The sequence below is a fragment of the Acanthochromis polyacanthus genome, chromosome 8 (genome assembly GCF_021347895.1).
Source record: "Acanthochromis polyacanthus isolate Apoly-LR-REF ecotype Palm Island chromosome 8, KAUST_Apoly_ChrSc, whole genome shotgun sequence".
NCBI classification, from domain to species: domain Eukaryota; kingdom Metazoa; phylum Chordata; class Actinopteri; family Pomacentridae; genus Acanthochromis; species Acanthochromis polyacanthus.
The window spans coordinates 32,029,324-32,056,211 of record NC_067120.1 but is presented as its reverse complement, the minus strand read 5'-3'; the positions used below and the strand labels follow the sequence as shown (position 1 = coordinate 32,056,211).

The 26,888-nt window shown below is 40.8% G+C and overlaps 1 protein-coding gene across 13 annotated transcripts; it reads left to right on the top strand.

Moving 5' to 3' along the window:
* Positions 1-300: 300 nt before the first annotated feature.
* On the top strand, positions 301-26,226 carry cnot1 (CCR4-NOT transcription complex, subunit 1). 13 transcript variants are annotated; one of them, XM_022206171.2, is made up of 49 exons: positions 301-443; positions 1,995-2,292; positions 2,858-2,965; positions 5,627-5,719; positions 5,837-5,905; positions 5,998-6,052; positions 6,691-6,894; positions 7,030-7,198; positions 7,579-7,705; positions 8,117-8,227; positions 8,531-8,701; positions 8,900-9,027; positions 9,207-9,447; positions 9,618-9,737; positions 10,137-10,259; positions 10,389-10,534; positions 10,719-10,869; positions 11,120-11,321; positions 11,650-11,775; positions 12,689-12,813; positions 12,952-13,238; positions 13,320-13,398; positions 13,536-13,781; positions 13,903-14,043; positions 14,134-14,313; positions 14,656-14,772; positions 14,871-14,981; positions 15,186-15,263; positions 15,617-15,794; positions 16,390-16,523; positions 16,966-17,262; positions 17,473-17,613; positions 18,023-18,127; positions 18,318-18,437; positions 18,693-18,887; positions 19,016-19,158; positions 19,412-19,520; positions 19,788-19,957; positions 21,772-22,003; positions 22,093-22,341; positions 22,771-22,934; positions 23,062-23,179; positions 23,300-23,401; positions 23,717-23,890; positions 24,050-24,199; positions 24,282-24,462; positions 24,797-24,929; positions 25,017-25,151; positions 25,275-26,226. In XM_022206171.2, the coding sequence occupies exons 2-49, from the start codon at positions 2,191-2,193 to the stop codon at positions 25,351-25,353; spliced, it is 7,119 nt and encodes a 2,372-aa protein (XP_022061863.1). In that variant the 5' UTR covers positions 301-443; positions 1,995-2,190; the 3' UTR covers positions 25,354-26,226. The 13 variants fall into 13 exon arrangements, with proteins under 13 accessions (XP_022061863.1, XP_022061850.1, XP_022061861.1 ...); XM_022206158.2 differs by having other exon boundaries at positions 11,120-11,333; positions 11,650-11,790; positions 13,527-13,781; positions 16,369-16,523; XM_022206169.2 differs by having other exon boundaries at positions 5,621-5,719.
* The last annotated feature ends 662 nt before the right edge of the window (positions 26,227-26,888 follow it).

Genomic DNA, 26,888 nt, shown 5'->3' with positions numbered 1-26,888 from the left:
CACTTAACAGCTAGCCTATAAAGCTCACTCCACGTGGTTAAACAGATGCCAGAACAGCTGTACATTCCAGTGGGATGAATTTCCATTAGGTATTGTTCTTTCCCCTCCAATATGAAACTAAAAACACCCATTACATTAGGGAATAATAGAATCACGAGTGTTTCTCTTTGTGTTCCATCGTCTGAAATGAATAAAATATAGGAAATATAGGAAAGGATATATGAGTCTGAGTGGAATCAGGTGTCCATCTGCGGGTACCTTGTGTGTCGCGCGAATAATCTCACGCACCCGTCTCGAAACGTGAGCGCGCCGCGGCGGTGACAGTCGCCATTTTATTTTGAAAATCAAGCTGGAGTGGAGGCACAGCAACCCTTCCATTTCGTCCAAGTTTGTTGTGAGAGACAAGGAGGGATGAGGAACTGAATTACTTTCTTGGGAGCACGGTGAGACTTCTAACACATTCGGGGAAAAAACAGCCGTCGACAGGGTTTACGCAGAACGCAGAAGCATCGATATTAACACGGAGTATGGCCGTTAGCCACAAGCGCGGGGGCGGTCTATTTACTGAGAAGCAGCTGTCATATTGGTCACATCAAGAAAGTAGCAGTTATTCAATTTAGCCAATATTTTCGTTCGGTATGTGTAGTTTTCTGTAACTGTATTTCTGTAAGTGATGCTGGAGACGATGCTAACATTAGCTCGGTGTAGGGGTTAGACGTTGTTCCGAGGTAGTTGGCGTTTGTAAGTAGTGTTAGCCGTTCCACAGACTAGTCGGAGCCTGGAGAAATAAGCTAGCAAGGTTAATGCTAACGTTACCTGCCACGATCGCGCAAAACCCATCCGCAATACTCAACGGCCTACAGGCTCACGGCCAAAATTGGGCTTCAGAGCCTTGGTATTTGATTAGCTGTTCATGTGTATAGTGAAGAATAAGATAATGTGCAAATTTAACTGCTTTTCCCGTTACATACTCCCTAGCTTAACACGGGCTCATGCTGCTAACGTTAGCTTCTAGTACATGCTAATTTATTAGCATTAGCTCATAGCCTACAGGGAGTTGGTACTATTTTATAGGTTAATGTTAAACATTGGCCACGGTCAGGCTGTGCACATAAGTTGAGATAGGGATGTACAATAGAAGTCTAACATTTGGAATAGGAAACAATTGCGTGCAATTAATTTAACTATTAATATTAACGCTAGCTAACATTCGGTAAACATGCTGGCTAACGGCAACTTAAACTTCTCCCTAGCAAGTGTTTATCAGCGTCATGGTGATGGTTAGCTGGAGTAGTTAGCTTGGTTTTTCGGCTTTCCACAGTCTCTTTCTAGAAAGGTGACGTTTGTTGTAAACAGTTTAGCCCACGTTAACTTTGTTACATATAATGAAGATTTCTACTAAAATTGGAACTCCGGTTAACGGTCACTGACATCTAAATTGCCTACGAGTATTTAACTGTCAAGAGTTGCTAACTTACGTTAGCTTGGTCTTTGTTTCAGTGTTTCTTTTAAAAATCAAATTGGGTTTATTTTTCATTACAAACTCACAGTTTCGTTTTCTTAATGCAACCTAATTTGTTAGTCAGTTCGATAAGCGACTAAACACGCTTTGTATCTGTGTGCTTGATATTAGTGAGGCCTAGTACAGTCGAGAGACACGATAAGTTTATGTAACACTGCTATATCTCAGTGAGGATATTGTACCAAATTACTTACCTCTAACTCATTTCGACCGTACTTTAGGGAATTTATTAGCAACTACATGGCTGGGCAGCAGGCATTAGAACATATTTAACTTTAAGGTCTGTCGTAAAAGTAGGCCTCAAGCCTGTCACAGTAGGTTGTGTTGTCGGTGGATAGTAAATATTGCCCTGCAATAAAGCAAGCTGCACTTCCATGTTTAGCTCACAAACTAATTCGTTTTTGTTTCCATTGCATAACGATTTATGTATGTGTTAAAAAATAATTTTAATTGTTTTGTCTTTTCATTACAGATGCTGAACTTGATTTTAAACTGAAGGACTCTACCTACTAGCATTGGGAGCCACTGATCGGAACACACATTTGGAAGCCAACATCTTTTACACCTTTTGGGGGGGGGAGCAGAAGTAACCTATCACTGAAGTGACTAAAGGGGAATAATGGTGATTTTGCGCCGTGCTCGGCCGCCTGCTTCCGCCCCAACCAGCAATGAATCTTGACTCGCTCTCGCTGGCTTTGTCTCAAATCAGCTATCTGGTGGACAATTTAACAAAGAAAAACTACCGAGCCAGCCAGCAAGAAATACAGCATGTAAGTGATGGCAGCGACATCATATGTGTTTTCCCCCATCTACCGGCAGATTTCTTGGAATACTTTACCATTTAGCCAGTTACATTTGTAAATTCCTATTTTTCCCTGTTTCAACCTTTCATACAGACTAAAACGGTGCTTGTCTTGCCCCAAAATGAAACACAGGCTGAGTGTTTCAATGAATACAGAGTCCTCAGACAGAGACCATGAGGCAGTAAACTGAAGACAACTTTTAATGAACTCACTTTAAGAAAATGGATTTGGTCAGCTGGCTTTTTCTGAATGACCTTACCAGATTTTTACTGTTACGCACTCTTGTACTGTTTGAGTGGAAGATAAAACAAAGAAGACATGTTGCTGTCTGTGTGTTGCTCTGACATTTTACATGGACAGTCCTCTTTATAAATAGATCTGGAACCACTTCAATGGGTCCAGATAGTCTTGACACAAAACCTGTGTTTTAAAATTTGATAACTTAATGTAAATATATTCTAACTTTTTTTAGTGAAGACTCTTAAAATATACCATGTCCAAGTGTTCTGATACTTTTTTTGTCCTCTCCCAGATTGTAAATCGTCACGGTCCTGAGGCAGACAGGCATCTATTACGCTGTCTCTTCTCCCATGTGGATTTCAGTGGCGATGGTAAAAGCAGTGGCAAGGACTTTCACCAGGTAATTTTTGATTAGAAACACATTCACTATACAGATTTTTTTCTTAGATCTTGGTTGTGTTGCTGGATATACATACATATATATATATATATATTTACTTTTTTTTCACCCGCATAGTATAAACTAAAATATTCCCATTTATCTTGGAAGTTGAGTTTATTTTGAAAATTTTCCGCTTAATATGAGCAATCTGTACCCAGCCAGGTACACATTACTTTAAGACATCTCAAGCTCACATCAAACATAAATGAAAGCATGTAGCATAAGATGGATTAGGGCAGGCAGTGCCAACATAGCACTTCTTTCAAGTGTTGTGCAATGGCCAATGCCTACTAGGGCATGAGAAGTTTTAAAACTGCACAATTCCTTAAACTTGAGAGTTTTTGTAATAATGTCACCCATAGTAAGTATTGGGCATTGGTTTAAAAAACGATCTTAAATTTATCTTGCTGAATTTCTAGTTTTTGGCAGTGCAGTACTGCATCAAAATAGTTAAGAAATAAGTATGTGTTTGCAACATTTAAAATGTAGGACAGTTACATTTATTTTTTTATACTCTGGTAGTTTCACATCTCCTTTCACAGGAGAGACAGATTCACTCAGGACAGGATTGGACGACCGCTACTGGTCTGGTCTTCTAGAGGCCCAGTGTTACGGAAAAACATAACTAAATGAATAATAAGATTATTGTGATAACACTATTTCATTGTTTCGTATCTCCCACCAATTTATATTTTTATTTGATGTTAGACTGAGCCTTTTGCTAAAACTGTCTTTGGCAATGAATAGGAAAGCACTGCCCGCCAGCAAAATAAGCTAGAAACTGCAAGTTTGCCTGAGTGTTTTTGCAACAGTTCCTGCAATATCGGAACTTTCCTTTCACTTAATCAAATTTGAGTGTACTACTACCAGTAGCTGTCCTACAGTATACTGAAATAAAGCAGGGTTTGACATTCACTAATTGATTGAGCACTGATCAGAGAGCCTGACAGACAAACTTTTCTCAAGAACTCAGTTGAATTCATGCCATATTATGTAAAACCATCTCAAAATCTGATAAATTGACCCAGCAAATTAGGAAATTTAATTTGTGTGGCTGTTACTCATCCTTCCCAAATAGTAGTGTCCTAGTTGCAACCACACTTAACTTGTACAGCTGATTGCCATTTTAGGATGCAGTCTCACAGTGGGCTGCTCGTCTTATTTTTTGGAAAAAATGTAATATCTTGGCTAAAAATCATCCCCTGGTAGTGATTGAGGGCTCATTTCAACCGCAATATACTTGGAAATACATCTAAAAAGATATCTTTAAATTATATTAAAAAGTTAAGGCTGCAGAGAGATTTTTCTAGATGTAAGTGTAGGGTTCCACCGATGGAATTTGGTGATTAAACGTAAATTTGAAAGGCGAGACATGATATTGAGACATGATACAAAAATGTGAATCCTTAAAAGGAAAAATTGTGCCAAAAAACTGGAAAAATCTACCAAATTTCAAGAATTTTTTAATGAAATCTGCCCTAAATTGATGCCTTAAATGACCATTTTCAAAATTTGAAGGCAGTTGTTACACTTAGACATCTAGAAGTCTTTTTATACTGCAAAGTATGTGTATATTAGAAGTACTACTTACGATTTCGATACATACGTGTTAACATCAATCGCCCAAGGTCCACACAGGGGAACTTAGACCTTCTTCAGTAAAATTTGATCTGTGAGAGTTGCCATAAGCCAGATTTTCTGACACTTGTATTTTTCAACACCTGACATCCTATTCTTTCAGAAAATATATACTTTCCCATATCTGGCTTATGGCAAGTGAAAATATTCTGGGTGGTACATGAAAATAGTCTCAGAAAAAAAAGTGAAAATTTACTATATTTTTTCAAACTTTGCAGAAATCTTCTAAATTTAAGCAATTAAGAAAATTTGGAGCAGGTAAACCTGAATATTGTTAAAATCTCAGGTAAAAATAGAATGAAAAGGTCAAATATCAATTTTTTTCCAGACATTTGAAATTGCCGCCTTTTCTTTTCAACCTTAGATTCAAACTGGCCTAACTTTTTAAAGAATAGACCGTTTGACTTGATTTTTTTTTTTTGTTGAACTGGATTTTTATTCTACTATAAGAAAAATAAAAGCAATTTGGAGGGGGTCAAATTTTCTAGATTTCCAGGTCCCAGCCCACTGTGAGTCTGTCTGTTGAGCAGCATTTAAAAATGTTGTACCTGGATCAGTCTAACAGTTTTTGCTTAACCTGGAAGAGAAGCCTATTTTATATTCTAATGACAAGCTGTGCTTGTGAAGACCTAGATGCATACAATTCTCTCCACTGACGCCAGTTACTTCCTTGGATATTGATAATTCTGCAGCCATCACTTCAAATTTGACCCAAGTCCTGCCAAACATAGCTTTGTGTGATGCCATGTGTTTTAATTCCTCTGTTGCATACACATCCCAAAACGATGTCAGTGGGAAACCTATCTTCATAACCCCCTTTGCTTACTTTGTTTTTCATGATCAAGTAGTCAGTGATTTTATACTGCTTATTGTCTGATATTTCTTTTTGACCTATTGTCCTAATTCACACTTCACCTGCTTCTGCTCTTTTTACTCTCTTCTTTTCGGTACATTTTGCTTTTCAACTTGCCCAAGACACAGTTTCTGATCCAGGAGTGTGTCTCGCTGATATCAAAGCCAAACTTTATCTCTACTCTGTGCTACGCCATTGACAATCCTCTGCACTACCAGAAGGTAAGAAGCAGATGCTAGAATTTCAGGGATGCAATTAAAATCTTTTTGAGTGAGAAAGAAAAATGAGGCAATTACATTTGTTCATCATTAAGGTGTTTGACTTAAATTGTCTTTCAGAGTTTAAAGCCATCGGCTCACTTATTCACTCAACTGAGTAAAGTTCTTAAGCTCAGCAAGGTCCAAGAGGTAAGCCAGCTCTGCAGCAGGCTTCATTCATGTCTATCTGCTATGGGAAAATATATTAGAATGTATTTTAAATGTATTAATTAATTTCCCAGGTGATATTTGGCCTTGCTTTGCTCAACTCCAGCAACGCAGACCTTCGTGGTTTCGGTAAGTTGTTCACGTAGATCTTCAAATATTTAAACCTGCAGCAAACATGAGCTGAAATCCTGTTTTAGTAGTATGTGTGACACAGTGAAAAGTACTAAAATGCATCAAAACACTTTCCATATTTGCCTCAAACCTGTTATTTGTACAGATCAAATGTTCCAAGCTTTTATAGTGGGAAGATTTAATTTGAGACATTGGTTGAAATATGCATATTGTATAAATATCCCACGACTCTTGAAAACACCATTGAACATGTGACAATATCTACAAAGTAGTTTGAATAGTTTGCAGTTTAAATAGAAACTACGTAAATCCTTTGGCAGTACTAACAGTCAAACGCTGCCTTTAATAAGAGCCTGTAATTACCTGTGTCTAAGATTGTGGTTAGCTTGGAAAGCGTAGATTGTTAGTTGTAAGTGTGTGTATTAATAACTGCTTTTCACAGTTGTATTTAGTTTCCTTGTTATTCAGTGAATGCTTTTTCTTATCAAGCAGTGATAAAGATTGGTAACACCTGGTCATAAAGAGCTGGAGAAGTTTGTCAAACTATGCTTTCAATATGGTCTCTTGAACAAAAACGAATGTGCACGAAAGTCTGTCTTTGCCAGCTTAACTAGTCATTTATGGCCGTTTCTCAGCTGCGCAGTTCATCAAGCAGAAACTTCCAGATCTCCTGCGGTCATACGTTGACGCGGATCTTGGAGGAAACCAGGAAGGTGGCTTCCAGGACATTGCCATAGAGGTGTTACACCTGCTGCTCTCCCATCTACTGTTTGGCCAGAAGGGAGCCAGTGGGGTAGGGCAAGAGCAGATTGACGCCTTCCTTAAGACACTTTGCCGAGGTATGAAGGATGAGATTTGTTGCATCCCTCTGAGTCTGATGGCCAATCAAATAAATGTCTACAAAAAAACATATATGGCTTTGTCAGACCAATTAAATGCCAATGTGCCACATTTGTTTGTGTGTTTCATTTCAGATTTCCCCCAGGAGCGCTGTCCTGTGGTGCTCGCACCACTGCTGTACCCTGAAAAACGGGACATTCTCATGGACAGGATCCTACCAGACTCGGGGGAGTTAGCTAAGACCATAATGGAGAGTTCTCTTGCAGAATTCATTCAAGAAGTTGGCTATGGCTTCTGTGCAAGGTGAATTTCTGGTGTCTTTTGAGCTGTATCAACAATTAAGTAATTGAAATTATTTTTTTGTAATGCCCTGTGTCTACAGTAAGTTTTTTTTTTTTTAATCATGTACGTGAATGGAAAGTAACCATTTGAAAGACCATGTAAGGTGTATTTAACTGCTGCATGCAAACTATATGACTGAGACACAGAGTACAGAATTTATATGAAACATTTATTTCACAAATCTGAATCTGTGTGATTACAAACTTCAAAAAGGATTCAGTTTGATGGCTATCCTATCGCTGACAGCATAGAATTTCCAAGTGATTGAAATTGATATTTGAATGTTCCACATGATGGATCCCAGTGAACATTAACTTGTTTTGTCCCATTTGCCTCCTCAGTCTGGATGAGTGCAGAAACATAATCCTCCAGTATGGGGTGAGAGAGGTGACAGCCAGCCAGGTAGCCAGGGTCCTGGGCATGATGGCTCGTACACACTCTGGCCTAACTGATGGCATTCCACTACAGGTGAGGCACTTTGACTTCTCTAGTTTGGTTTCCTGGATACGGACTAAATGAAGCATATTAGTTTGTTACTGTTGAAGTGTGGTTGACTTGTGGACTTCCCACAAACCAAGATGTGCAGACCTGATGAAATGAACTAGGCCTGCCTCCTCTGGAGTTTACTTATTTTTATGCACAAAATATATCATAAAAGATGCAGGGTCAGTCAGTCTTACTTATGTCTGCTGCATTAATCTTATTTCTGCCACATGGGTGGTTGGCAGTGTAGCAGGCAACTTGTTCATCACAGCTGTTGGAAATGATTTAGAAATTTTAATATTAAAGATGTTAGATAATGCTGACTTGGCTTTTGGATTTTTAACTTTTCATACATCAGAGCTTTAGGTTTCTGCGTGTTTGTGTTTTCTCCCATAGTCCATCTCCGCTCCAGGAAGTGGTATCTGGAGTGATGGTAAGGACAAGAACGATGGTTCGCAGGCACATACGTGGAATGTTGAGGTTCTCATCGACATTGTCAAAGAAGTGGTAAGTGAACCATCTGCTTTTCTCAATGTAAACTTGAACCTGTCCTGAAAAGCAACATGTAGCCACAGACCACATCTTAAAAGATTTACTGTTTTGAGCGACACAAATAGACATGAATCCATTGCAATGTTTGGTGCAATTTAAGCCACATTTGTGCAAGCCTACTTCATGTTAGGGATCAGTCTAAAAGTTGACAGCTCCAGTGTTTGAGTCTGATCCCCACAGCCTGAATGTTGCAGAAATATGTTTTTGTGTGTTCAGAGCTACTGTGGTTTCAGTGTTTGTTTTTTGTTTGTACCCAAGAATCCAAATCTAAACTTCAAAGAGGTGACATACGAACTGGACCACCCAGGCTTTATAATCCGGGACAGTAAAGGCCTGCACATAGTGGTATACGGTATCCAGAGGGGGCTTGGCATGGAAGTCTTCCCTGTTGATCTCATCTATCGACCATGGAAACACGCAGAGGGACAGGTAACGAACCTATGTCTTTTCTCTCAGGATGATTTTTTTTTTTCTTAAGTGTGTAAGTGTTTAAGTGTAGTGGCAAGTTTGAAAGGAATTATGGCTGTCAAGTAAAAGTGGTAAATAATTGTAATGTGGGAATTGATTTTTGTCTTGACACAGTGCAGTGTGAGTAGGTAAGGTTGACTTTTTCTTTCCTTTTTCCAGTTGTCATTCATTCAGCACTCACTGATGAACCCAGAAGTGTTCTGCTTTGCTGACTTCCCCTGTCACACTGTGGCTATTGACATCCTTAAGGCCCCACCAGAGGATGACAACAGGGAGATTGCAACATGGTAAGGAGATTTTTTAAAAAATCTTCTTTATGTTCCTGCTTTGTCCTTGCAAACTCTTAACATTTAATTGCTGTTGCCATGCATGCCGTTCAACTGCATGGCATCAGAAGTTATGTCACGTTAAGGAAACCTTGCAGATGCTTGGATGGTTTAGACTGAATGTCTGTAACCCCTCACAGGAAAAGTCTGGATCTGGTAGAGAGTCTGCTTAGGCTGTCTGAGGTGGGCCAGTACGAACAGGTGAAGCAGCTGTTCAGCTTCCCAATCAAGCACTGCCCAGACATGTTGGTGCTGGCATTACTGCAGATCTCCACCTCCTGGCATACACTGCGCCATGAGCTCATCTCTACCCTAATGCCCATATTTTTGGGCAACCACCCCAACTCAGCCATTATCCTGCACTATGCCTGGCATGGACAGGTTGGTGTTGTTTGCTGGTTTCAATTCCAAAGATCATATTTTGCTTACTTTACTTTGGTTTTCTGAATTCTATTATCTTTTTATTTTGTGAATAAGTGTGATGTTTTTATTTCCTATGTTATGTACTCAAATAACAGTATTGTTATAAAGCATTCTTTTCTTATTACCAGGGACAGTCTCCTTCCATTCGTCAGTTAATTATGCATTCTATGGCTGAGTGGTACATGAGAGGGGAGCAGTATGACCAGGCCAAGCTTTCTCGCATCCTGGACGTAGCCCAGGACTTGAAGGTTTGATGAAATTCATTACATAATCATTAGCTTAAGGCAGTAGTTTGGAGGCAAACATGTTTCCTAAATCTTGACAAGCTCCTAACGTGTGTTTTTTTTTCCTAATTCTTTTACTATTTGTCATTAATCAATCTAGTGGATACAAGGACATACTGTATAACCTTTGGCTTCTTTCCTAAATATGAGAGAGAGTTAAATTGTTACAAAAACAGAATTAAAATTTTAAAATAATGCACTGTGGATTTGTAGCAGTAGTGGGTGTTCTTGTCCTGTATTATCTGACTGGCATAATCAAACAGATTTGAAATATTGATGAGCTGAAAAGCTTTGGGAGTTAGTAATAATTATAGGTATAATTTCCCTGATGCCAAACACGTTTTTTTTTTTTTCTTCCTCCAGTCTCTATCGATGCTGCTGAATGGTACTCCATTTGCCTTTGTTATTGACCTTGCTGCACTTGCCTCTCGCCGTGAATACCTCAAACTTGACAAATGGCTGACTGACAAAATAAGAGAGCATGGGGTAAGTCTTTTGTTTGATCTAGAATCAGTTATTGATGGATATATTTTTTTGGTAATGTCAATTTTATTTTGAGCATGTTACCCTAAGCGTTGTATTATACAATGATTTTCTTTTGTGTTGCTGTGTCAGGAACCTTTCATTCAGGCATGTGTGACATTCCTGAAGAGGCGCTGCCCTTCCATAATGGGGGGCCTGGCCCCTGACAAGGACCAGCCCAAAAGCGCCCAGCTGCCACCAGAAACTTTAGCCACCATGCTGAACTGCTTGAGTCCTGGGTGAGTGGCTTTACCCAAAGTTGAATTTGAGGCCAGAATTAGTTGCATAGGATTTGGCTATATAAGACTGCCAAGCTTGAGAATGTGTAGTTTATGAATAGTTAAACTGGGATATACGCCAGTATTACTATTCCACACAGTGATACATTTATTTACATTAACAGTGTTTTTACTTTTTTCTTAGGAGTGTTTCCCAGGAATTGTCAGAGACGATCCTGACCATGGTTGCCAATTGCAGCAATGTAATGAATAAAGCCCGACAGCCACCACCTGGGGTTATGCCAAAGGGACGTGCCCCAAGTACCAGCAGCCTGGATGCCATCTCACCTGTACAGGTATCTTCATGCGAAAGCCGCGTCATAGCTCTGTAGGCAAATTAGGAAATTCTCTTTGGTGTTTGCAATTGGTGTCGACTAAGCTGATCTGTATAATATAAATTATCAACTTAGAAATATGACTTATTGTGACAATTTTGTCAGAATCCATATTTTTTGTGTTGCCGCAAAATATTTTGCGTTGGTATTACTGACTCAACCTAAACTTATTAAATGCTCTCTATATTTTTTTCCTCCTGCTATTCTCTAGATGGACCCATTGACTGGCATGAGTTCCTTAAACCTTGGGGGCACAGTCACTTCCCACACTCAGAGCATGCAGGGTTTCCCAACCTCACTGAGTTCAGCTTTTAGTAATCCCCAGTCCCCAGCAAAGGCCTTCCCACCACTGTCCAACCCTAACCCCAGCACACCTTTTGGGGGCATTGGCAGCCTCACCTCGCAGCTTCCTGGTATGGACTCTGGTACTATGCTATTTGATTATTTTCCTTTCATACAAACATGCTCACACTCAAACAAGTCATACTACACCACCAATGCGATTTGTCTCTGCTCTTTGGCATCAGTGAAAATATGACCAAAAAGATCAGTTGTAGTTGCACTAAGTGTGGCTGTAAATATTATGTGACCAGGAAAACATTATGGAAGAGATAAATTTGGCAGAAAAGCCTGTTTGGTCACTTAATATTTGTCATATTAAACTGAACCAAATTCAGAGTGCGAAGCGCAATAGTTCAAAAGCTAAAATAATGGTGGACTGAAATGTTGTGTTACTTACAGGTCCCTTGGGCTCTGGCATCGGCTCTGGCATCGGCTCAAGCCTGGGGATGCCAACAGTAAGCACTGACCCTTTTGGCACCAGGAAGATGAGCACACCAGGCCTGAACCCGACGACCTTTCAGCAGAGTAAGATGAAGGCCTGTAAGTGGTGGTGGTAGTGGTGTGACTGAGAGCCCCGCCCTGCGCTGCTCAGCACTGTATTTCCTCTGTAGTGACAATGAATATCTTTTTGATTTGATTTTTGATTTCCAAGTTCTTGCCATGAGTACTGTATAGACTCTTACAATTTTTATTAAATTGATTTCCTTCATCATTCATGTCAAACAACTCAACCCTTTCTTACTCATAGAGGAAATACAGATCAGTCTTCCATTCCTTGTCTGCTTATGCTGACAGCCCCACTTTAATGTGATTGGTGAACTTTTTAAGCATCGAAAAGTGGTCTAACTTGACTGCAATAGTTAGATTGTACATGCAGTCAGGCATTCTTTTTTTTAATATTTGACTTTTCTCCACATCGTTGATTCTAGATCATTTTGGTCGAGATCTCAACAGCAAAATCTGTTTTTATTCACCTTCAACAAAACATAAATCCATGTAAATGAAAACGGCTCTGCTGTGTTTTTGACTGTTGATATTTAAAAATGTATTATTGAGTGAGGTCACTCGCTTATTGTCACTGCCACACAACTCTCAACACACTCTGGGCGGACCTAGGTCATTGCTTTGCAACTGATCTGTTTGCCCTTTACACAGTGAAACACCCAGCTGATTTTATCATATGAAGATGTTTAGGAAGTCATTAGGAAGAAGCACTGTTTTGGGTGGAGTAAAAAGCTGTTTTAGCCTGGATGTGTGGCTGAAGCAGGCACGCAATTTCATTGGCTTATCTAAAGACACATTTTTGATGCGTAATGTGTATCACTTGAAGACGCAATGATTTTCAGCTGTTTGAATTACTTGACTCATGCTCAACCAGCGTCAAATTACAACAAAAAAATGAAAGACGAAAATAATGACTTTCTACCCTCCTTTTCAGCTGACCTTTCTCAGGTGTGGCCCGAGGCAAACCAGCACTTTAGTAAAGAGATAGACGACGAAGCAAATAGTTACTTCCAGCGCATCTACAACCACCCACCTCACCCAACTATGTCTGTGGATGAAGTAAGTAGTGGTGTTGATTCTTTCTTGTCAAAATACACATGGATTTTATTGATTGATTAGCTTGACCCCTCTATTTTTTTGGTACTTTTGCTGCTTTCGAAGTCACTAAACTTCCACTACATTACTGTCATCATCCAGGTACTGGAGATGCTGCAAAGGTTCAAGGACTCAACCATCAAGCGGGAGCGAGAGGTGTTCAACTGCATGCTTCGGAACTTATTTGAGGAATACAGATTCTTCCCCCAATACCCAGACAAGGAGCTGCACATCACTGCCTGCCTTTTTGGTGGCATTATCGAGAAGGGTCTTGTCACCTACATGGCCCTGGGCTTGGCCCTTCGATATGTTCTTGAAGCCTTAAGAAAACCATACGGATCCAAAATGTATTACTTTGGAATTGCTGCCCTAGATAGGTTCAAAAACAGGTATTGAAATTTTCTTTTGCAAGCTAAATGTTAACATGTCAGTCATCTTACATGAAGATGACATATCGTTTGTGTTTCTAGACTAAAGGACTACCCTCAGTATTGTCAACATCTTGCTTCAATTGCTCACTTCTTGCAATTCCCCCACCATTTACAAGAGGTAATCAGGTTTCCTTAATTTACCATTCACAATTCCTCATGTCTTTGTATGTCCCGTCTCTGACTGCGGACAGGGTGTCCCACATTCAGATAAATTAAATCTGTCGCTCTGTACCTTTAAATATCCTGTGTGTGCAGTATATCGAGTATGGCCAACAGTCACGGGACCCTCCGGTGAAGATGCAGGGCTCCATCACCACACCTGGCAGCCTGGCACTGGCACAAGTTCAAGCGCAGGCCCAGTCACAGCAGCCAGCTGGCCTCAAAGCCCCACAGCCTGGTCAGCCCAGCACCCTCGTCACCACCACCACGACTACAACCACAGTAGCGAAGACAACCACCATCACAAGACCGACACCAAGCAGCTTCAAGAAGGATGTACCTGTGAGTTTCATTTGGCTGATAACTGAACACCACATGATGTCCAGTCAGTGATCAGAATTGCTTATTTTTCTGTATGTACAATATATATATATATATATGGTGTCCTTGTTCTTACCTGCAGCCTTCCATAAACACTACCAACATTGACACTCTGCTAGTGGCCACTGACCAAACTGAAAGGATTGTAGAGCCTCCGGAGAATGTCCAAGAGAAGATTGCTTTTATCTTCAACAACCTTTCTCAGTCCAACATGACACAAAAGGTAGGAGAATATTGCCAAAATGTGACAATATCGAACAAACATTGATATTAAAAGATGCTTTGTTTTAAAAGCAACACTTTTTTTTCTCAGGTTGAGGAGTTGAAAGAGACGGTGAAAGAGGAGTTCATGCCCTGGGTCTCTCAGTACCTGGTGATGAAGCGTGTCAGCATCGAGCCCAACTTCCACAGTCTGTACTCTAACTTTTTGGACACACTCAAAAACCCAGAGTTTGTCAAGATGGTTCTCAATGAAACCTACAGAAATATCAAGGTAAAATTTTGTGGGAGGGCATGTTAACTTCATAGTTTTAGGATTTCAGAAGCCACAACTATTTTATTCCTTATCCTGTTAGTGACAACTGTAAATTTGATGTCTTGAAGTGTCAAAAACTCGCCTCGTGTAAAAATATGTTGTCAGCCCTATCTACATGTTGGTCATCCATCACTGATATATCCAGTTTATATAAGGCAGAAATTTTCATTTAGTCCCTGCATTCACTTCATGTCTTCGAATCACACACAACTATGCTTAATAAATGTAATTGTTGTCCTACTTGGCACAGGAATAATTTGTGAAATGCTAACCCTTCCTCTCTAACTCTGTTTCGTTCAGGTGCTTTTGACCTCAGACAAGGCAGCTGCCAATTTCTCTGATCGCTCCCTGCTGAAGAACCTGGGCCACTGGTTGGGCATGATTACACTGGCCAAAAACAAGCCTATCCTCTATACAGTAAGAATTTGTTACAAGTTTGTTGGTTATGTTGTAAAATGATGTGCAGTTTCCTCTGTCTGCTCCAGAGCTAAACTTTTTTTTTTTTTTTTTGTCAGGATCTGGAAGTCAAGTCTCTGCTACTTGAAGCCTACGTTAAAGGCCAGCAGGAGCTACTTTATGTGGTTCCCTTTGTAGCCAAAGTTTTGGAGTCTAGTCTGCGTAGCATGGTGAGCAACATAAGTGTAGACTTGGAGATTTCTCCACCTTTTTGACATTCCAATTAAAAATTATAATCTAGAAAAAACAGTGTGCGCAGTATACTTGACACAAAAACATCTGTTCTTTTTCTAGTTGACACAAGACCAAAATAAATCTGATTCTACTGTGTAATATTCTTGAATTCTTCATTGAATTTGTCTGTGATACTGCAGGTTTTTAGGCCCCAGAATCCTTGGACCATGGCCATCATGAATGTTCTTGCTGAGCTGCATCAAGAACATGACCTCAAGGTAACGTATTACTTTTTCTTGCAGCCGCTGAGAAACCAAATTGTTCTTGGACTGGAGTGTGAAGTCCATTCCAACTAAATGATAGTAACCAGAGCCACAATTATTTCCTTACATTTGTGGTTTAATGGTGGATAAGCACTCCTCTTGCTACATAACAGTCATATATGTAAGTTTTTGATGTAAGTCAGCTATATTTAATATCTGAACACAATGATCCCTCATTTTATCACTTAATGGGCAATATGAATATATTTACCATTAACTTTAAGGGGGAAAAGTGAACAAAAATAATTAAAAGGAATCAGAAAATATTTGGGAATTTGTTGCTCACATTCTCTTCTTGTTTACTGCAGCTGAATTTAAAGTTTGAGATTGAAGTTCTATGTAAGAACTTGTCTCTGGACATCAATGATCTGAAGCCAGGAAACCTGCTGAAGGACAAAGAGAAGCTGAAAAGCCTGGAGGAGCAGCTGTCTGCACCAAAGAAAGAGGCAAAGCCTCCAGAGGAGATGCTGCCAGTCTCTACCACAGGTGACTGCTTCATATTTTTCAGTCTTTTCTTTTTTTTTTTTCTTTTTTTTTTAACTGTCTTCTTAATTTAAACCTGCTTGTGAAGTATTGAAGTATTTGAGCTTCCTGCCTGTATTCAGATTAGGCAAAGATGTTTGGCTAAAAAAGTAAACAAGTACTGTCTGCTTTGTACTCAGCCTTAGAGATATGTAGAGTCATGGATTATTATTTCTTTTTTCTTGTGTGAAAACACACTGCAGGAATGCTTTACCTTTCATAAATGACTAATGAAATAACATTACTTGACTCAGTTGGATGAACAGTTTTAATTGTCAACATAAAGTTCAGAATTTTAATGTAACAAAATCTTAAACCTACTGTGTTGATGATTATAATCATTTTAACTAAATCACCGACCCGTTTTTTCATGTCAGATTTTCTTTTGTTCTTCATTTTGTAACGTTTTTTTTTGTTGTTGTTGTTGCTTGTGTGCTTACTCATTGTTGATTTTTTTAAATTTATTTATTTATTTTTTTGTCTGCATAATCTGCTTTTCCTTGTGATTTTAATCAAATAAGTGTTTTGTGACCAACAGGAGACTTTGTTCCATTTGCAGCTCCTCCCTCAACCCAAGCTGCCACCACTACCACTTGCACAACCACCGGGCCTCCCACTCCACAGTTCAGTTACCACGACATCAATGTGTATGCCTTGGCAGGCCTGGCACCACACATCAATATAAATGTCAACGTAAGTATAAAGGCCAATTCATGGTTTCAGTGTCTGGAGGCAGCTGTGGACTTGCACGTGGTTCTGTAAATACTATAGCTGGGGGGATGCACACATGAAGGCGTTCCACACATGCACACTAGACCTCCTGCCAACAAGAAGAGGAGCTGCTTTGTTTATTGTTCTTGGCCTAACAACACAAAGAAGGAAAAATAAGAACTGTAACAGCTCAACATGATCAGGCCCAAAGATGTGTAATGAAGTACAGACATCATGTTACACATATAGTGCTTAAAACCAGTGACATGTGCACGGTCTGTGCTTTTACTATTGAGATATTCTCTCAGGGCTTCTGCTAATTTAGCAGATGACAAAATTCACATCATGATCTCATGTTGATATTTGTTTTACTTATTTTTCCTTTGACGGTTTCACTCATGCTTCCTTTGTAATTTCTCTTCAGATCCCACTGCTACAGGCTCATCCTCAGCTGAAGCAATGTGTGCGGCAGTCCGTGGAGCGGGCAGTTCAGGAGCTTGTGCACCCTGTGGTGGATCGGTCTATCAAAATTGCAATGACAACCTGTGAGCAGATCATCAGGAAGGACTTTGCCCTGGATTCGGAGGAGTCCCGCATGCGTGTGGCTGCCCACCACATGATGAGAAACCTCACTGCTGGCATGGCCATGATCACTTGCCGCGAGCCACTGCTCATGAGCATTGCCACCAACCTGAAGAACAGCTTTGCTGCTGCTCTTAGGGTAAGCTCGATGCCAGCATGAATGCTTGTCTTAAATGACTAGTCTCAGATGTGATGAAAAGATAGCGCTGTAATTGAAATGGTGTGAATGAACTTATCGAAGTGCATCCAAATATTTCCCCCTTCTTTTTCTACACACCGATCCTTTCTTCTGTTTCTCTGATGACATGCATCCTTCTTATTTTCTAACTTCATCGGTCATTTCTTTCAGGCACCAACACCCCAGCAGAGGGAAATGATGGAAGAGGCTGCAGCTAGGATTGCTCAAGACAACTGTGAATTGGCTTGCTGCTTCATTCAGAAAACTGCTGTTGAGAAGGCTGGCCCTGAAATGGACAAAAGACTAGCCACGGTGAGGAAGACTAGCTATGCAGCCAAAAAGATAAATGTATTGTGTATTTTCATGAAACGGATTAAAACAGATGCACCATTTTAATTAAGTGAAACCAAATTATTAGTTACAGATGTGATCTATGGCGTCAGCCCCAAAAAAAGAGTTGCGTGGTAAATGTAATTAGAACATTTTCTGCTAATTACAACTAGATCAGAAATATGCATATTGCTTGATTGAGTGCTTTTGATCTCCCCCCCCCCTCAGCATGGTGACTAAACATGATACTGGTGTACCTCTGATTTATAGTCGACTGCCCTGCCGGTGCTTACACACTTGCATTATGTGTTTATTTGTTATTTTTTTTAAAGATATTTTTTAAAAATATAAACTATTGGCCAATTTCTTAATCGGATCTGTACTCCTCCAGGAGTTTGAGCTGAGGAAGCACGCACGGCAAGAAGGACGTCGCTATTGTGATCCTGTTGTTCTGACTTACCAGGCTGAACGTATGCCTGAGCAGATCAGACTCAAGGTATGCAACTTTGACATCCAGTCCAATAACAGTGAAAAAAGACTTTTATTATGCTTGGTTGCACCATCAAACAACTCATGAGTTACTCTTACCTTAGTTGCTGTATATGTCCAATTAGGTAACCCCTCGGTGCAATTTTCCGTTGTCAACAGTCTGTCGTCTGTTGAGTAACAAAATGCACGTGTTACAGGTGGGAGGAGTGGACCCTAAGCAGCTGGCTGTATATGAGGAGTTTGCCAGAAACGTTCCAGGTTTCTTACCAAGTAATGATCTCTCCCAGCCAACTGGCTTCTTGGCTCAGCCCATGAAGGTAAGTCTATTTCCTATGACTTCCCAAAAACAAAACTAACTGAAAAGACTGCTTTTAGGCACCACAGTGTTCAATAGTACAATAGTTATTGTCTCATTTGTGCCAATCTTAACTAAAAACCTAAAATGTTGCTCCATCCCACTGTATGAGGCACACAAGCAGCCAACTATTATCGAAATGGATTTTGTGTGAATGCCAAGAAATTTGTGTTGCAACTTTTTACTGGTACACTTTGCTTCCATCTCTGTATCTAAGCAACAGCCATGGGCAACAGATGATGTTGCTCAGATCTACGATAAATGCATGGCGGACTTGGAGCAGCATCTTCATGCCATCCCTCCAGCCCTTGCCATGAATCCTTTGACTCAAGCCCTGCGGAGCCTGCTGGAATCTGTGGCTTTGGCCAGGAACTCCAGAGATGGCATTGCTGCACTTGGTCTACTGCAGAAGGTAGGACAGTTAACCTTCACTGGTAAATGTCAGATAGCCAGCAGGTTCAGGACTTCAGTCTTTAGGAATGGTGTGAGAGTAGCTGGACTAATCTGAGTTTTACTAAAGTGTTTTCTCTATTTTTCCAGGCGGTGGAAGGTCTTCTGGATGCCACTAGTGGGGCTGATGCTGACTTGCTGCTTCGCTACAGAGAATGCCACCTGTTGGTGCTTAAAGCCCTGCAGGATGGACGTGCTTATGGACCACAGTGGTGCAATAAGCAGATTACCAGGTAAGGACACCTTTAATGTCTGTCTTTCTTTAGTCACTTTGATTCTGACCAGAATGTCCTGCACAATTGCTGATGTGACTTTTAGATGTTTAATAAAGCATCACTCATTGAGGCTTGTGATAGATTTTTGTAAAAATAAATAAGATTATTGTAACTATAAATACTTAATTGATTTGATTTGGTGTTATATTGCTGTTCACAGACATGAAGATGCATGCTGTGTGTCTAACATGCCTGCTTTGTTTGCTTACAGGTGTCTGATTGAATGCCGTGATGAATACAAATACAACGTAGAAGCAGTGGAGCTTCTGATCAGGAACCATCTTGTGAATATGCAGCAGTATGACCTGCACCTAGCACAGGTACACACTTTTGCTTAATTGTTTACAGGTTTATTCTCTTATATCTTAGTTTATTACTTTGATGGATGGTCAAGTCTTCTTTCTTCTGTTCAACGCTGTGATTTCCTCATCACATCAATTTATAAATAATCCAGTTGTGTATGAAAAAAATGGAGGTACATGAGCACTGTTTGTTCTGCAAGTTCTGTTAAATACGTCATGTTGTCTCATCAAGTAGAGTTTGAAATTGCTGTCGGTCATTAATTACATTTTTTTGTTTTCTTTCAGTCAATGGAGAATGGATTGCACTACATGGCAGTTGCGTTTGCCATGCAGTTAGTGAAGCTGCTGCTGGTAGATGAACGCAGTGTGAGCCATGTCACAGAAGCTGACCTCTTCCACACAATTGAGACTTTAATGAGGACCTGTGCACACTCCAGAGCCAGCGCACCTGAGGGGTAAGGAACGACAGCAATGGTTTCACACACACCACCTTTCTAACATCAGAAAGGGAAAGGCTTCTCTTAACTAGGGCTGGGCGATATATCGAATTAATTTGATTAATTCTCATTTTTAAAACCTGACGATTTGAAAATTTGCGAAATCGTAAAATCGAGGCGAGCTTCACTATATAACAATACAGATTCTTCTTCTGCCTTTCACGACTTGTGCACTGGCGTTTGCTTCCGCCTCTCATCTCCTTGGGCCAAAACACTCACACCCCCGTCATGGCGGACAGAACAGCAGGCGAAGAGTTGGTCGCGAGAAAAGGGCCTCATGTTACATCGATTATATGGAATTGGTTCGGCTTTGACAAGACTGACACAGAGCAAACTACAGTCATGTGCAAGGTTTGCAAAAGTACCGTGAAAACGAAGAGTAGCAGCACAACTAACCTCTTTCAGCACCTCCGGCAGACGCATCCTAAAGAATGGGAAAAGTGCTCGCAGCTACGGGAGTGCGGCATCGGATCAATACGGGACGCTACAATTAATAGTCAAATAAAGGACGATTCCGTATTTTAAGGAACGGGTGGCAACCCTATGCTGCACTTCCGTAGCTGCGGGCACTTTTCCCGTAGTGATTCAATACGGGACACTAATTGTTCCGTATTTTCGTAAATGTCCCATACACGTCTGTCACACACGCATCAAAACTGCATAATGAACAAAATAAAATACAGGAAATATTAAGGGCAGCCAGTTTCATCTTCCTTAGACCTATGTAGCGAGGACCCGATGCGAGGTCCAGCAGGTCTGTTTGCCGGTTCTGCCGTGGGTTTCCTGGTTACAGACGCTGCTGCTCCCGTGTGTTTAAAAATGTCTACACCTGAAACTCCACCGCGTCCAAAGAAGCAAAAATGTTTTTAAAAGCACAGGCGTGAGTGGGAAGACTGGAACCCTGGCAATAGGTACAGAGCAAACTGTGGTTTCTGTTGCTCATAGACTAGCTGAAGTAAGGCAGCATCAGGAGACAAACATGTAAGAAACATGAGAACAGAGAGAACCCAACCAGCAGGTCACAGTTTATCATCATATAATCATCTCCTGAAGTCCCTTTGGTAAGAGACATCAGTACATGGTTGTGAATTTACCAGAGGATGATTATAGTCAGACTAATGTGGCCATAGACTCTACAGTATTTTAGTGACTCAATAAATGGCCTTTGCCTATCTAAAGAAAAACTAACTCAGAACTGATATGTTAACAGTACTAAATAAATAAGTCAGTAAATACATTCATACACACATAAATAGTTAATACATTCATTGTGTTAAGAAAAGATTTAGATGGGAAAAATATCTGTAGAGAATTTCTTTGTCCATTATTCTGCATTCAGTTTTTGCAGAATCCAGTATTACACACTGGTTGGCCATTACATTTTATTAGTCTGGTTTCACTGTTTAAAATGATGCCACATCTTTTTAGACAGAACCTGTGATCATAAAACAATACAAAACTCTTAGTTTTGTGTTAATAAAGCACTTAAAGCTTTAAGTATGACTAAATGCTTTTTTCAAAATTAAATATACCACTCCTTGGGTGGTTGTGGCCCCGCGTCTGGTAAAGTTGGAAAGATATTCACAAATTCAGACTTCCAGCATCAATAACTCATTAGTTATTGATGCTTTTAAGGTGAAATATAAAGGTAAAATCAGAATAGGTAAAATCAGAATTGGTCAAAGACAGACCTCCTAATTATTATTAATTATTTCTGTGTGTAGCTATGTTGCTAAATTGGAGTGTTTGTGCTTTTTATCTCTTCTTACCAGGCTGCCACAACTGATGGATGTTGTTCGCTCCAACTACGAAGCCATGATTGACCGGGCCCATGGCGGCCCCAACTTCATGATGCACTCTGGGATTTCACAGGCTTCAGAATATGATGATCCTCCCGGCCTTAGGGAGAAAGCAGAATACCTCCTGAGGGAATGGGTCAACCTGTATCACTCAGCTGCTGCAGGCAGGGATAGCACCAAAGCATTCTCTGCCTTCGTTGGCCAGGTGAGCACTCGTTCATCACTTCAGTGCAAATGACCAAAAATCACGTGTCCTCTTCGTTCCTCACGTCTCCCCTCTTTATTCTTCTCCAGATGCACCAGCAGGGCATCCTGAAGACAGATGACCTGATCACACGGTTCTTCCGGCTGTGCACAGAAATGTGCGTGGAGATCAGCTATCGGGCACAAGCAGAACAGCAGCACAACCCAGCAGCCAGTGCAGCTATCATCAGAGCCAAGTGTTACCACAACCTGGATGCCTTTGTGAGGCTCATTGCCCTGCTAGTGAAGCACTCTGGAGAGGCCACCAACACGGTGACAAAAATTAACCTCCTTAACAAGGTATAGCAATGTGCCATGAAAATATTTGTCAGATTAATTTTATTTAAATATTGTATTATTCAGGCTTTCTGCAGGGCATTAAAAGGCATTAATAGTCATTAAGTTGATTTAGAAAATTAAGGCCTTAAATGGCATCAGTTGCATTAAAATTTTTGCAGTATGGCATTAAAATAGCATTAAAACGCATTAAATTTGACTGGTTGATTTCTGCAGAAACCCTGTAATTATAAATTGATGAATTACAAATTGTACAGCTTACATTTTTTTAATTGACTACATTATATCTTGATATGATGTAATATTAGTCCAGTCTAGCCTCAAACAGTGTTTTCTAATGTTTTTTTTTTTTTTTTTTAACAAATCAAGGATGAATGATGTTTTAATGATAGGTGATCTTGATACTGATGGAGCGTTTCCTTGTTCTTCCAGGTGCTTGGTATTGTAGTCGGCGTGTTGATCCAGGACCATGATGTTCGTCAGACAGAATTCCAGCAGCTGCCGTACCACCGCATCTTCATCATGCTGCTGTTGGAGCTCAACGCTCCTGAACATGTCCTGGAGACCATTAACTTCCAGACACTCACTGCCTTCTGGTAGGGCATCATTTAATCTAAACAGTCTCCACATGCCAGGGAACTGTGTTCAGCATGTAGAATAGAAAATGCTCATCTTGTGCAGGTTTCAAATGTTTGTTTTTTTTTCTGTATGATTTATCTGCAGCAATACCTTCCACATTCTGAGACCCACCAAAGCACCTGGCTTCGTGTACGCCTGGTTGGAACTCATCTCCCATCGCATCTTCATTGCCAGGATGCTTGCACACACACCACAGCAGAAGGTACTCGAGGCTGATTTTTAAGCACTATAAATAACTTTACTTTTGTTCAGAGACAAATGCTGGTGCTGTTCATCATATTTATGGACTTTGCTTGAATAGACTGATGGTTTTGTCTTCCAGGGCTGGCCCATGTACGCACAGCTGCTGATTGATCTCTTCAAGTACCTGGCCCCATTCCTGAGGAATGTAGAGCTCAACAAACCTATGCAAATCCTCTACAAGGTGATTGTTGTTTTTCCAACTTGGGCTGAATATATTTTTGTTCAGTTAGTGACAGAAAATGTTACCAACTGAACTAAGTGAAGTGGTCCTAAATTCACACTGGTACTTTTTTGATAGACCAGTGTCATGACACTGGACTTAGGATTTGTTGTTTGTGTATTATAACAGATTATGTGATTTATTTTGTTGATGACAATTAAAGCCTTATATTACAGCTTTTTACTTAATGTCTAAATATTTCCTGTTGAATGCTTTGATTACACAATCTGAACCTAATGTTTGCTCCTGTGTTGTTTGTCCTTGCTGACTGTCCAGGGCACACTGCGAGTGCTCCTGGTCCTGCTGCACGACTTCCCAGAGTTCCTGTGTGATTACCATTACGGCTTCTGTGATGTTATCCCACCCAACTGCATCCAGCTCCGCAACCTCATCCTCAGTGCCTTCCCACGCAACATGAGGCTCCCTGACCCTTTCACACCCAACCTGAAGGTAGGAAGATTCAGACACACTGAGTGAATGGTGCTTCAGAGTCTGTTTTAGACACGCAGAGCTGTGGCTGAGTGAATCCCTACACAAGTGGGATTACTTTGATTCGAAGACAGACAAATGATGTCATAAATCTGTGTTCTATCGACGCCCCTTCTGCAGGTGGACATGCTGAGCGAGATCAACATTGCTCCCCGTATCCTCACCAACTTCACAGGCGTTATGCCGTCACAGTTCAAGAAGGATCTGGATTCGTATCTGAAGACACGCTCACCTGTCACCTTCCTGTCAGAGCTGCGCAGCAACCTGCAGGTAAGCCCAGAGTCCAGCTATTTTATTTCAGTAGTTGCGTAATAAAGACAAAGTGTTAATTCTGCCTGTTTTTGTCTCCCAGGTGTCGAATGAACCAGGAAACCGCTACAACATCCAGCTGATCAACGCTCTGGTGTTGTACGTAGGCACACAGGCGATCGCTCACATCCACAACAAGGGCAGCACCCCGTCCATGAGCACCATCACCCACTCTGCACACATGGACATCTTCCAGAACCTGGCTGTGGACCTGGACACTGAGGGTAAGGACCCACAAAAACCACATCTGTTCCTGTCGGATAGAATAAGCAAAGGCTTCTGCAGAGGATTTATTCCCAAGGCAGCCAGTACAAAAAACATCTGGCCAACATCGTATGGCGTCTATAAACACAGAACTGGCTGCCTTGACTTGTGTGTGGATTAGAGATGCCTTTAAGGGCTGTTCCTTGATAGCAGCAAGCTCTGTAGAGCCAAATAAGAAAAGCCTGTTGAAACCTTCATGTTGTGCATTTCTGGAATGGGATTTTAGATGTTCAGCATCTGTACTAACCAAAAGCTGAACTCTCTAATCCGATTTCTGGTCTCATGTCTTTCTAGGGCGGTACTTGTTCTTGAACGCAATTGCCAATCAGCTGCGCTACCCCAACAGCCACACTCACTACTTCAGCTGCACCATGCTCTATCTGTTCGCTGAGGCCAACACCGAGGCCATCCAGGAGCAGATCACCAGGTGAGACTCTGATCTGAGCTCTGGGCGACTTTATTAGACCAAGTTAACTCCAAGTTCTGTTAGTTAAAACCGTCTTCTCATCTGTAGGGTCCTGTTGGAAAGGCTGATTGTGAACAGGCCTCACCCATGGGGTCTCCTCATCACCTTCATCGAGCTGATCAAGAATCCCGCCTTCAAGTTCTGGAGCCACGACTTTGTGCACTGTGCCCCTGAGATTGAAAAGTAGGTGATTTTCTGTGCTTGTTAGGAGAAACTGGTTTCTGTTAAAATATTGGTCAAATTCATGATGAAGAAACAAAGTATTATCCGTTCCAATGACGTCTTCTCCTCACTGTGTGTTCTCAGGCTGTTTCAGTCGGTCGCCCAGTGCTGCATGGGACAGAAGCAGGCCCAGCAGGTGATGGAGGGCACCGGTGCCAGCTAGCCTGTGCACCAGCCAGCTTGTAGCCCTTGGGAGAGATGCCGTGGCCTTGACCCACCCCCCACCACACACATACACAGAACCTCCCTCTTTACTGTTGGCACTGGATAAACTGGCAACCACAGTCATTTGAAATGTGGATGAAAGGACTACTGCTCACGGATCTAAGGAGTTAGATTTTTTTGTTTATCCCTTTGGGGCTGAATTGAGATGGAGAGAACGGATGAGGACATGCTGTTTAATATACTTTTTTGATGCTTTGATGTAAATATTGAAAAAAAAAAAGGGAGAACAGGGGAGTAGACAAGTGGAGAGCAATGCACATGTCAAATAAAATGTATCCTGACATGTAAAGACATCTAAACATAGTTTCACTCACTACCAAAGTCCTTGGTTTGCTTCCCTCCCACACAAATCCTTTTTTTCTGACTTTTTTTTTTGGCTTTCAGAGGCTGAATGGTAGATGATTGAAGAAAAAAAGCTGCCTGCTACTTTGATTTGATTCCTTTTTATCCCTGAGTGGGACAGAAAGATATAGTTAAGTCTCCCAGGTGGGGTGGGGGTCTACTCGTGGTGTGTTGGTGGAGACGGTTTGCCGATGGTTTGGCCATTTGAAACCGGCTCTGGAAGTCTCTCCCTGGCACTTGTAAAATTGTGCAAAGTGATGGTAACATCGTATCTTGACAATTTGTATAAAGATCCAAATTGAAGAACAACAATAGAAGGACCAATACAGCCCATTTTGTAACATTTTGAATGTTTTGTAAATGTATTGGTCCATGTGTTGTATTTTGTAGTCCTTTCTAGTTTGCCTTTAGTTCTTGCTACTTAACTGCAGTATGCATACATACAGGAAATAAAGCATTCAAACTGCAACGGCATCTGTGTTCATTCAGTGCTGCAGTGGTGGTCAGATATCAGTAAAACATTCAGTATTAGTTTTCCTGACTCTAGGTACAGGTGGTACTTGTACGCCAAAGGAAATCTACAATGTGTTTTTATTAGAATTATGTTATGACCTGCAGCAACTCAAAAATGATAAATGGCTAAAAAGGTGGCTACAGTTTTGAAACAATTTGAGGTTATTGGATGAAAACTGTTACTAGTTAATTTTTAACATGACTTAAGAGTTCATATTAGATGTGTTATTTGGGTTTTGTATGTTTTTTGTGCATGTTAAAGATCTGCAGGATCCACACTAAAGGGATTTATTCTCCCACAGAAATCACTGCTCCTTACCTGCCTGAAATGCCTCAGTCCACAATGTACTTCCTTAATTTTTCTAGCAGCTTGTTTGCAATGAACATTATTCCTTCACTGGAGTCACTTCTGTTCAGGTAACTTATGCTTCCTCACATCCTCTCACCTAAAAGTCACTTCCCATCCACCATCTTGGAGGATCTTCCAGTTTCCAAAATGTACCGTTGGAGAGGAAAGGAGCCCAACATGAGGGGACACAGGGGCATCCTATGTTTTAGTCAGTTGTGATGTATAAATGCTGTACCTACATGGGGATTTGTTGGAGGATTTCACAGGTG